This window comes from Microtus oregoni, unplaced genomic scaffold, assembly GCF_018167655.1.
Source record: "Microtus oregoni isolate MIOR12 unplaced genomic scaffold, Mior012 000035F_ref0000213, whole genome shotgun sequence".
Classification (NCBI taxonomy): domain Eukaryota; kingdom Metazoa; phylum Chordata; class Mammalia; order Rodentia; family Cricetidae; genus Microtus; species Microtus oregoni.
In genome coordinates this window covers 27,235,707-27,252,204 of record NW_024543094.1, presented here as the reverse complement: position 1 = coordinate 27,252,204, position 16,498 = coordinate 27,235,707, and the positions used below count along the sequence as shown (strand labels likewise).

At 41.0% G+C, this 16,498-nt stretch overlaps 1 protein-coding gene across 11 annotated transcripts in view; it reads right to left on the bottom strand.

Annotated features, from left to right (window-relative positions):
- Positions 1-775: 775 nt before the first annotated feature.
- Mllt10 (MLLT10 histone lysine methyltransferase DOT1L cofactor) overlaps positions 776-16,498 on the bottom strand; it is a 154,827-nt gene continuing 139,104 nt past the window's right edge. For all 11 annotated transcript variants that reach the window (XM_041630615.1, XM_041630614.1, XM_041630613.1 and 8 more), the window contains 9 exons: positions 15,559-15,676; positions 14,207-14,279; positions 11,583-11,737; positions 9,378-9,566; positions 8,932-9,020; positions 8,430-8,794; positions 7,463-7,559; positions 4,531-4,728; positions 776-2,387 (listed from right to left, as the gene is read on the bottom strand). In XM_041630615.1, the coding sequence (XP_041486549.1) occupies positions 2,343-2,387; positions 4,531-4,728; positions 7,463-7,559; positions 8,430-8,794; positions 8,932-9,020; positions 9,378-9,566; positions 11,583-11,737; positions 14,207-14,279; positions 15,559-15,676 (1,329 nt within the window). In that variant the 3' untranslated portion in view covers positions 776-2,342. The remainder of the gene's footprint in view (positions 2,388-4,530; positions 4,729-7,462; positions 7,560-8,429; positions 8,795-8,931; positions 9,021-9,377; positions 9,567-11,582; positions 11,738-14,206; positions 14,280-15,558; positions 15,677-16,498) is intronic.

The window sequence follows — 16,498 nt, the reverse complement described above, 5'->3', positions numbered from 1 at the left end:
CTTGATTACCAAGAAGAAATGACAACACACCTCTACATCCCAATGCATCCTTCATTAAACACATCTGTATTCTCTCAAAGAGAATACCCTATTTTACTGTGAACAAGTGAACTTAGTCTTCAATCAAGGGTGTGTTATTTTTTTAAAACATTTATTTATTTATTTATTATGTATGCAATATTCTGTCTGTGTGTATGCCTGCAGGCCAGAAGAGGATACCAGACCTCATTACAGATGGTTGTGAGCCACCATGTGGTTGCTGGGAATTGAACTCTGGTCCTTTGGAAGAGCAGGCAATGCTCTTAGCCACTGAGCCATCTCTCCAGCCCCAATGTATGTTATTTTTTTTAATGTAGTATATATATTTTTTTTTTCGAGACAGGGTTTCTCTGTAGCTTTGGAGCCTATCCTGGAACTATCTCTTGTAGATCAGGCTGGCCTCGAACTCACAGAGATCCGCCTGCCTCTCCCTCCCAAGTGCTGGGATTAAAGGTGTGCGCCACTGCCGCCCGGCTAATGTAGTATAATTAACTGTCTCCTTTGGAACAAAGCCTCTGTCCTCTTACTATGGACACACCCCATCCGTTCTCCTCAACAATCACCTGCCATCTCCGGCCACTGCTAATTTGCTCCATGCTGTTCTGCACAGCCCACCCCTAAGAAGTCAGACAACTCTAAGATGGCATGGAACAAACAACACAGCGCACTGCACACGAGGGTTCATGGGCTCAGGACAGTCATCTGTCCAAAACAGCAGGGCACAGGGCTATAAACATCATTAAATTTTATTAACAAAACTTTGTACATTTTAATACATGTGGAATTTTACATCTAAGGAAAATAACAGCACATTCAAAATTTACCATTTATACAAATTGTTACAGAATAACAACCAGTGGGTTAAATAAGTAAAATAAACCACACTGATTCTTTGAAATTATCTACAAAAGGTTTGACTTTAAAATTCCCCTGAACATATAAAAATAAATTAATTTTACTTTTCAATTAAATCTACCAATTAGAAATATTACAAATCAAAATATCAATGTTATCTTATGAATTTTTCACATTACAAAACAGATTCACAAACCGTATTTACAGAAGTGAGGTAAGAACTGTGCAGTCACCAGGAGACAGACTGCGGAGCTAGCTTGTTCTTCCAGCTAAGCACACAGTGGAGGTCGAACTGCAGCTGGGTCTTTTCCACTAGTAAGTCATGCATTTCAGAAACAGATCAGTGATTATATCCCCAATTGTTTAACCTACCCGTCTGCCATACTGTCACAATCAAGAGTGTGACTACCCAAAGTCAAAATTCTGAGAGACAGAACTCAGGAACTGTGGTGGCCCATTCATTCCTATGGGCACTCCTGAGAGGGTGACTACATATACTCTCCCCAATCCACTGGCTTCCTTGTGAGTCATGAGTGGACAAATACCAAGGTGAGAGTTTGCATGAGCCCGACAGTGACGTAGAGAAGTCTCAACAAAGGCAGAGGCTCGGGGACGGCTGCTGGCACAGTGGCCGACTCTGCTGTCTGGAGCCCTTTCATGTGGAGTCCGAACAGGCACTTGATCTAGGCCAGCCAGACCCTACCAGCAGTTGCCATATTGGTGTCTCTTTCTGAAAAAAAAAAAATTATTCATTTCTAATTGATCTGGTTTTCCCAGCAGCCTTAGAACTCACTTAACTCAAGATCTCTTTAAATGGAATAGATTTTAACAATAAAAAAAATATTTTTTGTAAGACTGTCAGCAGAAGCAGGTGTTTCCATCCTAATCTGATCAGCAAACGGAAAAATCTCATTACAATAAAAATTTTAAAACATTTGCAAAGCCCCAGGTGAGGACCTGTATGATCACAGCACTCAGTGACTACAACTGCAGGAAAAGAAGTTGGACAGTTCTCAAGACATACGCTCTGCCCTAAAGAGCAGCCACACTCTATCCCAAATGAGATCATATTTTATATTCCAACTTTTACAATAAAACCAAGTGGTTTGCAAATGAGCTAAGTCTTTAGTTCACTATCTGTGTCTCTAATGTGACAAGACCAGCTGGGGATCAAGCACATTACATTTTCCTGGGTTGATAAACTCTGCGTGTGAATTATCTCATTGACAAAAAAGTTATTCATTTTTCTTCCAACGTTCAAACACTCTGGCAGGGGATGGGGATATAGGAATTTCATTTCAGTGCAACAAAGTGGCAGGAAAACTAAGCAAAGCCTCCTAGGAGTGCACGTGACGTCCTTTCCTGTGCACCCCTGCCGCCTTCCGTCATCACAGCTGTGCAGAGGTGCAGAGCCGCCCAGGGAGCAGGAGCAGCAGAGGCTTTCAGTGTCAACTTTTCTCCTGAGCTACAGGTCCAGCTTTATCACTAAGTCTCTGTAGTTCAAAACAAAACAAATTAGAAGAATTAGTTCAATCAATTCTGGCCAAGACAATACCCTCTAACTTATACAAGGAGCAGGGGTGGTTTATCCTGAGGCTGGCTACTTTGTAGCACAGTGTACACTAATTTTCTAAGAAAGTCTTTAGAAACCACACTGGGCATATGTGAAGGCATAAAGGTGGTGTGCCTGTCCTTAAACAGTCCCCAAGGAAGGGGTGCAGAATTGCCCTTCCATACACACTTTTCCAAAGGAGAAGCAAAGTATGGCCAATACCGCAGTGTTATGGACTAAGAAAGTCATTGTTCTGACCCAATGTTGTGTGTTTTCTGAGCAGGGCCGCACTATCATCAGATGGCTGAAACCAATCAACAGTGTATCCCATGGCCCTGGGACCTGCAGGGACCCCATGACTTCCCTCCTAGTCCACTTTCCTCTTAGTGCTCTCTTGTTTGTTTGAGATGGGGTCTCAAACCTTAAGTGCACACCTTAAGTCCCAGTACTCAGAAGCTGAGGAAGGTGGATCTCCATGAGTTTGAGGCCAGCCTGATCTACAAAGTGAATTCTAGAACATCTAGGACTATGTAGCGACCCTGTCTCTGAGAGGGTGTTGGGGGAAGGGGAGAGAGATCCAGACAGATGGACAGATGAGGTCTCTCTACATGACTCAGGACTCGACTCTAACTCATTATCCCCCTGGTGCAGACACCCAAGCAGTTTACAGGAATGTGCCTGTAAACACCCCAGGAGGATGGTTATTCTCCAATTATTTATTGTGATTCTTTCATTTAAAGTATCTCATATTGCATAACTTGGGAAGAACTGGCTTATAATTAATCTATTTTAAATATGGAACATATCCATTAGCAACAGCAATAGGAGATAACATCAAACGTCCACACATATAAACACAGACTCGCTGATGGAGAAAGGGACGAGACCCATGGTGACAGTACTCGCACTCAGGGAGCAGGCACAGCAAGAGGACAAATACAAAGGACTCTCAACAGCTAACCCAGATTTTGAAGCAGTATTCATTACTAAATGAACACTGATGTTTCAAGTTAACATTAAAACAAGAGAGAAATCTCAAAGCAATGGAGCATGGCAATACCAGTGCTAACATTCCTAAGTCCTTGCCCTCCCAACCTCCAGGCCTCTTCCTCCTTCTGGCTCCTGACCTGGCTTCCCTTCTCTACTGCAGTGCCTTCTTCCTCTTCCATGCATCTGTCCTCACCTGGGCAAGGGGAACTAACACAGGCAAGCAGCCCTAACCCAAGCTCCTGTGTGCAGGCTGTTCGTGCAGTCTCACCTGTCTTCAGCCAAAGGGCCAGATGCTATGATTTACAAATCATAAAATCAATACATTGAAGTTTTATATTCTATTAAAATTGTAATTACAATTAATTTTTTTTTTTTTTGATTTTTCGAGACAGGGTTTCTCTGTAGCTTTGGTGCCTGTCCCGGAACTAGCTCTTGTAGACCAGGCTGGCCTCGAACTCCCAGAGATCCACCTGCCTCTGCCTCCCGAGTGCTGGGATTAAAGGCGTGCGCCACCACCGCCCGGCTTACAATTAATTTTTTGAAGATTTAAATTTGTGTATGTGTGCAACTGTGTGTAGGTTTATGCGTGTGTGTGCAGGTGCCTACAGGAGCCAGGAAAGGGCATGGCCCTCCTGGAGCTAGAGTTATAAGCAGCTGTGGCTGTGGGGCTGAAGCTGAACTTGGGGGCTTTGGATGCCCTCAAGTACTGCAGTCATCTCTCTGTACTAGGTTCCTTAAAAACACTGTGCCAAGTTCAGAATACTGCCCTAAGTTTGTATATTTACCATATCAAATATGCAACATCATTTAAAAAAGCATGTTGGAACAAAATAATTAAACACATAAAATTGAAGGGAGAAAAATTCAATAAACAAATTAAAATCTCGTTTTAAATAATCTGTTTTGAATGGGCTCTCTCATATCTTGCTAACTAAAACATTTAGGAAAATGCCTTCAAACCTTATATGGAAATTCAATTAGCTTAGACCTTCTATTTACAATATCCAGTTGCTGGAGGAAACATTGGTTAAAGAGCACCCACCCATCTGTGCTATGATCCTTGCCTCCCACAGTATATCACGAAACATACTTACTGTGACTTTCTGACTTGTGTTGTCCCCGTGGATGGTGAGAAAGGGGTTGGTGGTGGCCGTGTGAAGTGGGGGCGCCTGAGTGCCTGCAAGGAGGTTGTTGATGGGGATCTGTGTGGGCCCAGGGAGCTGGAGCTGCTGGAGCTCAGGTGGGTGGTGCTGCTGCTGCATTAGCTGGTACAGAAAGGCCTGGTGCTGTTCCTTCAACAAAAATAGACAAGATGAGCTTCAGGCAGAGAATACAATTGTCAGCAAAACATTCCTTTTCTATTTCTTTCTTTTACAGTATTATTTAAAAGTAAATCACAGGGGCTGGAGAGATGGCTCAGTGGTTAAGAGCACTGGCTGCTCTTCCAGAGGTCCTGAGTTCAATTCCCAGCAACCACATGGTGGATCACAACCATCTGTAATGAGATCTGGCGCCCTCTTCTGGCATGCGGGCATACATGGAGGCAGAATGTTGTATACATAATAAATAAATAAAATCTTTTAAAAAAAAAAAAGTAAATCACATTCACACTAGTAAGAAAGAGCTGTAAGAGCTGGGTGTGATGGCACAGGCCTTTAATTCCAGCATTCGACAAGCAGAAGCAGGCAGATTTCTATGAATTTCCAGGCTAGCTTGGTCTACGTAGTGCTCTGCCAGCCAGGGTTATATGATGGAGCCTATTCAGAATAAATGGATGAATGAATAAATGCTTCTAGAAAAACAATTGCACCGGGAGATAACCATTTACTGAAATCCCCAGGACCACCTGAGAACTGACCATTTTTAAAACACAGCAAAGTAAAGATAGGAGAAATGAGGCGGTCCATCGTGAACACAGAATGGGAATAGCAGCAGTTTGGGCACTGGGCTGCTTTGGTTCTGGTTCACACACAAGCATGTAATCTGAAGGGAGACGCTTAACTCAAAAGATACCTCTGTCAGACTGGCCTACAGTCTGCTGGGCATTTTCTTGGCTAGTGACTAATGTAGGAGGGTCCAGGCATCTGAAGAGAGTGCCACCCCAAGACAGCGAGAAGAAAGCAGGCTGGACAAGCCAAGAGGAATAAGCCAGCAAGCAGAGTTTCTGCTGTGTTTCCCTGGATGGTAAACCTGTCAACTACATACAATAAGCCCTTTCTTCCGTACATTGTTTGGGTCAGTGTTCTGTCACAGCACCAGAGGGACAGCAAGAATGGAGTTGGGGCGAGTGGGGCAGCCAAGCGCGGCAGCTCACCCTAGGAGCTGTGAGTGCAAGGGCAGCTATGCAGTAAGCGGGTGGATCCAGAGTGGAATGCTCTGCACAGAGGTCTAATCTGAAGATGCCTACATCTGCACATGGACCACTCTGAAACACTTGAGAGAGAAGGGCACTGCTGATCTCTTTTAGCTAAGAAGGTTGAAGAGGAGAAGATCCAAAAGGGGAACAAAAGGGACTAGCTGGGTAGGACTGTGATGTCGCAGCAGCTGGAGGGAATGACAACTGTCAGAAGTGACTGCCAGGCCAGGTCAGGAAGACACAGGGAATGACCACTGGAGTGTGCAGAGACAAACGGTGGCAGCGACAGGGGCCACCCCGAGGGCAGAATTTTGGTTTTCTAAAACTGTCTCATATGGTTAGTCTGGCTTCCACTCCCAAGTGCTAGGATTACAGGCATGTGCTATCCTATCCCATACACTAAAATATTAGAAGTATACTTTATCTTACATTTTTAGGACATGGTTAAAAAGCTAAGTTTTTCACATGCCTGAAATTGCAGCACTTGAGGGGCTGACAGAGGACTATGAATTTGAAGCCAGCTAGAGATACATATCAATACTGTCTCCAAAACAGGCACAGTGTCTGTATTTAACTTGTGCAATCCTCCCATACACTTCAAAACCATTGCTAGAATACAAAGAAAATAATGAATAATAATGTATAGTTACACAGTGTTGTCCAGGGAATTGTAGCAAAAACAATTCAGAACAAATGCACATTTTTCTTTAAATCTTTTTGATTTGAAAACAAAGAAACCAACAGATGGGGAACCCATGGGTCTGAAGGATGAACTGTATGTGATAATGGAATTACTACTTCTCAGGACAATGACTTCCTTTCTATTCCTCTACATGTCTGTAGAAGTCAACACCCAATTGTTCAAGGTTCCTCTTTTTCTTGTTATCAGCAAAATATACAATCCTACAGATATCTTACCAGAGATGGCACTGTATCAGGATACAAACTTTGTGATTCCTATTTCTGTTGAGCCCATCTTTCTTCCTCCTAAAACAGTTTCCATACAGCAACTAATCTTTCTAAACCCTTCATCACTATCATATATCATTGCTCAAGTTCAATATTCTCCAATGAATCCTTTAAGAAAGAAAGAAAAACTAGGGCATGAATGAACCAAGATCAGCACCACTGATCGAACTATCAGAGAGAGGCGGCAGAATGATGGTTCAAATGCCATCTCCCAAGAAGCTTGGACCACTCCGTCTAAAACTCGAACTCGGGATGGAGAGCCGTAATAGAATGCTAGTCCAGCAAACCTATCGCACTGAGGCCCTAGGTTCTACTCCCAACACCATAAAAAGTAAAATGGCCCTCATCTTACTTCATCCTTTGGACCATTTAAAGCCCTAATCCTATTTCATTTGCCTTTTTGGAATTTATCACCAACAAAACAAAACAGTGTGTACTCATTACCTCCCACCTCAGAGTGAACCACCGGGAAGATACAGCTTGCTTCCAATCCCAGAGCCTAGTGAGCCCTACAATACATGTTCTAACATTTGTAAAACAATCAACAAATGTGATGGTATAGGTTATGTCAAAGGGTAAGGCAACTTTATGGATAGACATTCACAACAGAGGGGTCTTCACCATAATCAACATCTATTATAGTCTATAGTACCAGACTCTAACAAAAAAAAAAAGAAAGAAAAAAATCTCAAAGAACTTACAGGTGTGAGCTGCTGGGAGTTTAGCAGCTGCTGGAACTGCTGCTGCTGGATGAACATCTGTCTCTGTTGGTCGGACAGGAGTCCTAGCCCCGAAGCACTGAAAAACCATTGCAACCCTTACTTCTACGGCAGCCTTCTCAGGGATGACGTCAAAGACAGCCTTTCCAGTAGGCATTAAACAAACTCAGCTTTACCTACAACACTTCATTATGCACAAATCATTCTTTTTTCTATACACATGTATACAACAAAGCAGAAACGCACTGCCAAGAAGTCGCTTTAAATACGTACAAAAACAATTTATGGGTTTTTGTAATAAAGTATATGTAATAATCATCTATCCCTTGCTTCATCAAAATCTTTGATTAGAGAATATCAAAATTGTGCTGCTAAATCTTGCAGAACCAGTATCATGTGTCTGCCATAATAATACCTTTGCAGAGTAAAATACACATATGCAGAAGGCAGGGATAAGAAAGAGTAACATTTAGGGGGCTGGAAAGATGGCTCAGTGATTAAGAGCATCATCACCTGCTCGTCTAAGGGTCCTGAGTTCAATTCCCAGCAGCCACATGGTGGCTTACAACCATCTGTAATGAGATCTGGTGCCTTCTTGTGGCCTGCAGGCATGCATGTAGGCAGAATACTGCATACACAATAAATAAATGAATCTTTAAAAAAATAGAGTAATATTTAAAGCCACATATCACAAAACGAGAATGACATTTTCAACATGGAATGTATATATTATGTTACTGAAACTGATTTTTAATTGAATTTTATCAGTCTAAAAATTACAATGAGTAACAAGCACTTACTCAATGAGATTGGGTAGCCATTTTTCCTAGAGAACATCTATAAAATACATTAAAACTCCTAATCCAGAACAAGGGCAACACTGGTAACATGTTGCATGGAAAATAAAACAAAAAAATAATAAAAAACTCCATTGAAGTCAGTTTCTTACCTGTTAGTCAGTGCAGCTGCCGGCATTGGATGAGCCGCGTTAGGTGGTACACTGGAGTGGGTGAGGGGGGCAGGGTTCTGGGACATTGTGACAGGGGTCTGAATCACGCCATTTAAAGCTCCTACGATGCCATTAATTGCCAGTTGGTTACCTGGCAAAGCTCCAATTATTCCACCAACTGCAGACACGGCAGGAATGGTGGATGTTACAGTCTGCATTCCACCAGCCAGGGCCCCTACTGTCACACCATTGACCTGCTGAACCCCGCTAACTCCGGAGCCTTGCTGAGCTGGACTCTGCCCAGCGGGAGGGGGGGTAGAAAGAGCAGAAGAACCGCTGGTGCTCTGTCCGCTGGACGCCAAGTCCTAACGTAAGGGAAAAGAAAAACACACATTGGAAAGAGCACATCAAAACTGTTTAAAATAATTTTAAATCAAGTGTAATATGCTACTATTCACAAATAAAACACACAAATGAATATAACCACACACACAAAAATTACCTGATTTAATACAGGAAGAGAATTGTCAGGTAAAAAGCTGTTTCCTATATGTGGGCTCTTACTGCTGTTCAATGAATCCGTAGTAGGAGCTAAAAAGAGTAAAAGATAAAATATATATATATATATACCCTATTAAATTAATTGTATTATGTGTAAAATTAAAGGCTATTTTAAAAACTTATGCTGAAGCCTACAGTCCTGTTATTCCTGAAACTAATTACAATGGGGCACGGGTAGTGTTGAATACTGTAGCTTTAAGTCAATTATGAGATCATTTAAATAAATTTTACCATTAAACTATGCACTGAAGTGAAAACAAACTCAAGACAATTAACAGGGATTGTCTATGTCCCGCAGAAATAACCCACCATTTGTTTCCTACCTCTTCACATAACTGGTAAAGAGTTACTGTTGATTATGTAGGTGACATTTCCTTCAACACTCACCTGTCTGTGCAGGAAATGTGTGTATCGGATGAGGTGGACTAGGATTGGTTGCTATTGTTGGAAAAGGCACGGAAAGCTGTGCATTCAGTAACTGAAGACGTTCCTTTTTGGCAGTCAAGTTTTTAATTTGTTCTTCTAATCTTCGATTTTCAACTTGAAGTTGGTGTAATGACTTCAGCATTCCTAAAACTAGCAAATCATTTGTGTGACTTTCAGTAATGGCAATTCCACTCCCATGACTAAGACTTTTATGGTCACAGCATCACTGCTTTAGAAATGAAATGAAAATGTGGAAATTCTGTACACCAAATGACTGAGCTTTATTCCTAGATTTGAATATAGATATAGGAGTGTATACATAAAAGACTGTTCCTAGACATGCCACATTGAAGATTTGCTGCCAATACTGATCAAATAAACAGAATCCCAACCCAATCAAGTTCAAGTAGGTTTATATCCTCAGAGAAAAAAAAGATGGCATTTTATTTTCCTCAAAAACCCAAAACAGTAACAGCAGTAGCAGCAGCATCAACAAAACCCAAGCATGCCACAGACACCCGGCAGAAAGCTTGCCATCCCAGCTGCTCAACCTGTCTCTCTGCAGGCTCCCCAGCAGGGAGCGCTGTTATCTGCACCCTGCTACTTCTCTCTTCCAAGAGAAAGGCCTCTTCTGTTAACAAGCGTCCTGCCCGCCAGACCTCCTCAGATACTGTGTTAATTCCTCCAAGGGTGGGACGTCCAGCTGACAATCAAGAGCACTGCTGTTAGGCCACAGTGATGGACACTTTAAAAACTCCAGGTATTAAAAAGTTGTATTTACTTAACACGACCTCAGGGCCTTCAGACAACCACAGCTCTAACTTTCTCCCTTAAGGGGAGCCCAGATGAGACCTACCCTCTGGCTAACCTGTAAGAGGTTATCTGCACATCAAGTTCCTCACGATTGGCAGTTTTAGACAGGGGCACCATTCATAAAAATATCAATTTAAAGCATGTGGCTCACTAGCAACTTAAAAAAAAATCTTGTTTTCATAAAACAAAGCAGTGAAAGCTCCCATGTCAAAGTGACAGAAACAACCTGCTCTTCTCCCTCATCTGTTCCAACTTTGCTTTTTCTGGTTTTTTTTTGGGGGGGGGGGGGTTGTTTGTTTGTTTTGGTATTTTCCCTTGTAGTTTTAATACTTAAAAAGTACTAAATACGTATATACAAGGCACATCATATAATTTCATAAATTGGTGAACATTTCAATTAAATATAAAATTTACTAATTACTATTCCTTTTCGAGGGACAGGGTTTCACCAAGGAGCCCTTGACGGGGCCTGAACTTTCTATAAAGACCATGTTGGCCTCAAACCCACAGAGATTCGACTGCCTCTACCTCACAGTGCTGGGATTAATGGCGTGAGCCACCTGCGTCTATCTCCTAAGTGACAGGATTAGAAACAGGTATCACCATGCCTGCCTAATTATCATTCCTTTAAATTGTAAAACAGATACCTAGCTATCCCTGACTAGATATATTTTTAATTTATTTGTATTTTATGTGCATTGGTGTTTTGCCTGCATACATGTCTGTGTGAGGGTGTTGGATCCCCTGTAAAGGAGTTACAGACAGTTGTGTGCCGTCATGTGGGTGCTGGGAATTGAACCCCGCTCCTCTGGAAAAACAGCCAGTGCTCTTAACTGCTGAGCCATCTCTCCAGCCCCTAGATAAATTGTTTTAAAAGATCTCAGGGAGTAGGCATATATTTTTCAAATGCCAGGCTGAGAGGAGACACTGTGTGCTTCCACAAGTTGACAAGAACAAAGTATAGTACGACGGAGAAAGAGCAGCACGCTGCGTGTTAACAATAGCCATCTAACAAAAAGCACTTACGGCCATTTCCCCAACTTTTCATGTAATTTACCTTCATAACAACCCTAGGTTACAGGTACAGTATTATTCCCAATTCCAAAAGTAAGAGAATAAAGAACTTAAAAACCACACCACACCAAACCAAACCCTTGTCTGTGATCATATAGTAACAAAGACAAGTTTGGAGTTAACACTGTAGAGTCAGCTCTGCCAAAGCCACTACTTTGACGGAGTGTACGCCATCATGTCATTCTTATCTTGGTAAACACTTTCTTCTGCATCTATTAATCTATATGTCGTTCCACCCAATGCTGTTCCATTTTTAGACACAAGAAAAAGAATACTTACTGTCACTAGGAGTACCCTGCTCTAATAAAAATTGCTGTCCTTCACTCCACTGCCTCTCCAAAAGTTGTTCAATACTTGCTGCTACTGGAGGCAGATTTTCCAAACTGCTATTGCTTGGTTGATCATAGCGAATCTGTAAATTGCTTACAGGGGATCTGTCAAAAATATTAATTCTCAAGTTAAAAAAAGAAGGGAATGCTTCTAAGTAGCTGTGCATTGGTTTTCTGCCTTATGCCAAGAGCCCCTTTTCCTGTACAAATTTTTCTGGTACCAAGTGGCCTATGGCAGAGGTATCAGGTCTCATAAAGCCATAATTGAGTCATTATCACCCTTCCTCCCTAAATGAGAAATTAAAATAGCTGAACACAGTAGGAAATTAAAAAAAATCATTAGAAAACACACTAATAATGATCTCTGAAACAGATTGCAAACAAACAGTATGACTTTCTTTATAAGATACGGGAAACAGACAGTAGGAGAACTTTACTCAAAATACTCAGAAAGAGGAAGGGGCTGCAGAGACAGCTCAGGGGTTAAGAGAACTTGCTGCTTTTGCAGAAGCCCCAGGTTTAGTGCTCAGAACATACATGGTGGCCACAATCATCTGTAACTCTAACTCCTGAGGACCTGATGCACACTTCTGACCACCCTGGGACTAGGTCTTCATGTGGTACACATACATACATGCAGGCAAAGCATACATATACATTAAATTAAAATAGCCAGAAAGTTCTACCACTGTCTTCTTAATATAAACACTACCACAAGTGTAACACTGTGGGAGACACTTGAATTCACAACCAAGGAAATTCTCAAGTTCAGTGAAAAGAAAATCTAACAATTCTGAATTGAAAATGAAAACCTGTTTCGGTTCTGAGGAAGATCATTCAGTACAAAGCAATTTTATGTATAGAATGCATTTTTTAAATTTTTAATTTTTAAAATGTTTAGGTTAGTTCTTCAAACAGAGCTTACCCCTTCCAAGATAAATGTTTCCTGAATGAAAATGAACATGTGATGTTCCCATGTCCAGTTGTGATTTTACATTAACAAATGGGGGCAAGCCATCTTTGGTATCTGGTCTCCACTCTACCTTAATATATCAGGAAAGATATATTAAGTTTTCTGAGTATTTTCTACAAAGTGGTTTTACAGACAAAATTCTCCAAATATGGAGAAAGGAGGTGTGGGATTGGGAGGGCTTCTGTGGCGTGCTCACAGGGTGCACACCTGGGACACAGCGTCTCTAGCAATGCACTGGTGCTGGTTATATAGCAATCCCTTAAAATGAGAGACTTCAAGCCGTGAGGCAAAGCATCATGAGCTGGCCACTGAATATGTTATGGAAGGATAAGTTGAACCACTCCAGGCTAATATTTAAAGAGTAATGTAGCGTTCTAAATGCACAATGAAAATAATTTAGTATCATTCACTGTACTATGGCCTGTTTTTTAAAAAATAAAAATTTCACGAAGCAAAATTGCACTAAGGGATTCTGAACACATTTTACATAACTTGTGTGATGTTATAGGTTTAAAAGGGACAAGAAAACTCTTCCTGTACTAAACAGGAGCAAGATCCCATTAACAGTCTCATCTGAAAAGAAACTAACAGTACATATAAAATTACAGACCAGCAATTTCATAACTCTCTCATTCTGTAGTTCCGATCTCTGGTTTCCAGATGAAGAATACTTCCTCCAGAATTTAATAAGGAAAAACAGCATTACTTCTTACAGGAATTATGTGGGGAAGGTATACTCAATGTACCATTAGGAAACAGGTGAGGTTACTGGACTAGTGTCTGTAAGGACAAAGAATGTGCCCCTTAAAAATTGGGTAGTCAACCTGAATGTTCCTTGTGCCAGAATATGAAAGGTCCTCATTTGCAGTTACTTCCTTCCTTATATGAAAAGAACCAAGAATTGGCTTTTCCTTCTGTTTTTGAGCTCAACCAACTTAATGTAAGGCATAGTTTATAAAACTGGAGAACACAGAAAAAACAAACTAGAGAAGGATGCAGAGGTTTAAAATGGAACAAACTCCATGCCATTCTGTAAACTGGCACCCACTCCAGAACAGAAGCTATTCGACTCCATAATCCCACTCTGACAGATTAAACAGTGTTGGGGGGTTCTGGGGTACCACCTAAAACCTAAGAAAATTAATCAAACACATATATATTGGCTATACCCTCTTCAAACAATCTAAAAGGAAACAGAGGGACTTATTAAAAGCTTCATTTGTGGGGTAGCAACTAAGAAACTTAGCCAAAGCTGTAACCCAACAGTGATAGTCTTGGGTCTCAATCTTCAGATATTTTATGATAAAAAATGATCATGCAAGTCAATGCATTAATTGTATCAGAAACTAAATATACAAATGTAAATAGTTCAAACTGACTGAAAACATGAAAATGTATTCCTTTTAGCTTAGAAATCTAACAACGTGTTTAAAATTAACATTTCAATTAATTTAGAATCATTTTTCTTGACTGTCTAGACAGGGTTCTTATTTACAAAATGTTTGTAGAGCCTCAACAAATATACACTTTACTGCTCAAGATAACCAAGTTCCCAATCTCAGTGTTCCTTCCCTATGGTTTGCAGTATGAACAATGCTTACCTTGGTGAGAGGCTTCCTCGGGGTGAGCTTCCTCGACCAACTAGGCTTCGGCTATTGTCTCCGAGATCTTGATCTGCAGTATAAATATTTCAGAGCTTATAAAGTGTCTCTCTTACTAGATAAGAGGTTTCAAAGTCTTACTCTGGTTTTCCTAAAATACATATCGAGCCCAGTTATGACAGTGGAAGACTTGGCACGCTGCTGCTGAGAGCCACTGAACTGTGGTGTGTAAAACGTTGTCTGCACACGTTTTTGTGGGCGTAGAAGGCCATGGATTATGTTCTCTTCTTTTATTTCTTTCAATATTACAGCACAGAAGCGTGGTTTGAATTTGTACTGCCCTCCCCTCAGCCACTTTTAATTTCTAGGGTTAAAGTAATGAATCACAGCTGTAGAGAGCTAATCTGAATGCTTATCACAGCAAATCCTCATGCGCTGTATTTTTTTAACACCTTGTATCCCGAACAAAGTCACAAAATACATTTCTACAGCACCATATACGCCAAGTCTAAAATTAAGTGACTCTTCATAAGAATAAAATAAATGTAACATATATCCAGATTGGCAAAAAAAGAAACAAACAAACAAACAAACACCCTAAGAACCTTTATTAAAATGATTTTAACCCTTGATAAATATATTGCTGATATAGAAGAGATCTTCATCTCCCAAGTGGCTTTCATTCCACCTGCAGAGTCTTTTAGAGTCTCTCTGGCCTCTCTCAGGTTCCCTCCACCCCTTACTCTAACTCAGGGAGCCACTGACCCTTGAAGGGTAAAGACAGGTGAGTGACCCATTCTTGTGAACTGGTAAAGCCATTCCTTTCCCAGGCAGACTAGGACATGCCAACAAACCCTTAGAGAGGGAATGAAACAAAGTAAATGCAGAGGTAATTAAAGCAATACAAGAGGCAAACACTACAACTATCAACTGGTGAAAAAAAAAATCACAGAATTACTAAACACTGTAGAAACCCTCTAACAGGATATTTTTTAAAACCAAGTTTGTGTAATTCAATTTCATGAATTATGCAAATAAAGGCTTTTGCTATTCCCGGCAAACCCCAATGTTGTGTTCCTTGCACTGCACAGAATGGATGACTGAAAGCATCTATCACTAAAGTCACAAGAGACACTGCTCGCGGCTCAGCTCAAACAGCTACATTTCAGACAGAAAAAACGCGTCAGTGCTTTGCAGCATGGCGTCTACTTATTTCAAATTGTGGTTCTTTTGGTTTTTAAAGAAGAAAAGCAAAATAAAAATGCAATTCCCTAGCTGGTTTTCTTTCTTTCTTTATTTTTTGTTTTAAGAAAATGAACTAACAGAGAAAGTGCACACGGGGAGGGCTTTACCTGTTTGGTTGCTTTCAGACTGTGCTATGAGAACGGCCATGGGTGGATTTGGATTTAATCTACTGCCATAGAGATGAGCTGGCGCCTGGCTAAGAGAAGGTCCAGAAAGGGCGTTCGCCTGCACGGGAAGAAGCACAGTAGTTACTGGATCAGACTGGAATGGCTAGAGGGTTACCGCCTACAGTTGCAGTAGTCTCCACCTTAGACACAAGCAGAAATGGCTAACCTTCGACAGTAAACACTGTTTTGACGTCTGTCAATTTTTGAAAACTACAATATTTTTTAAGGAGTGAATCTAAACCTAGTAGTATGATAACCCTGTGGGCTTAGAACTAATTCTTTAATCACATAAAACCATTTAGAAAAGCAGGCAGGTAGACAACGGATGTTTAACAAATGCTGCCTTTCCTACATCACAAGCAGACGGCAGAAGTCAAAGGTTCAACTCCTAGTATTTTAACTGCTCAAAGTCATGTTGCTATTGCTTAACTCTACCGTCAGAAAAACCTGCACAGTGCTTTGTTACTTCCTATTCTGGTACACTTGGAAGCCTGCTGCTTGTGGTGTTTTGTTTTGTTTTTGTTTTAAAAGAAAGCAAACAGGCATCACAAGAATGTTTTCTATACACTCCAGAGCTCAACCAATCACAGCTTTGCCCTGACCCCATATATGGCACTGTCTTTTTGGCAGGAAGCCAATTCTACTAACTGAAGAGCTCCTCCACAGTTTGTGATTCATTCATGTTGCTAACCACAAATATGAAGGCCTCTTACTGGGACCTGTGCCAAATAAGGAAGAATGAACCCTTAAACAGATGAAGTTAAGGAGGCTGGCCAAAGTGTTGCATAACCCAATGTAATAAAAATGCCTTCTTTGATGTATATAGGCTCCCACTTTCCAAGAATATCAGACCCTTAAGATGTGCCATTTTGGAAACAAA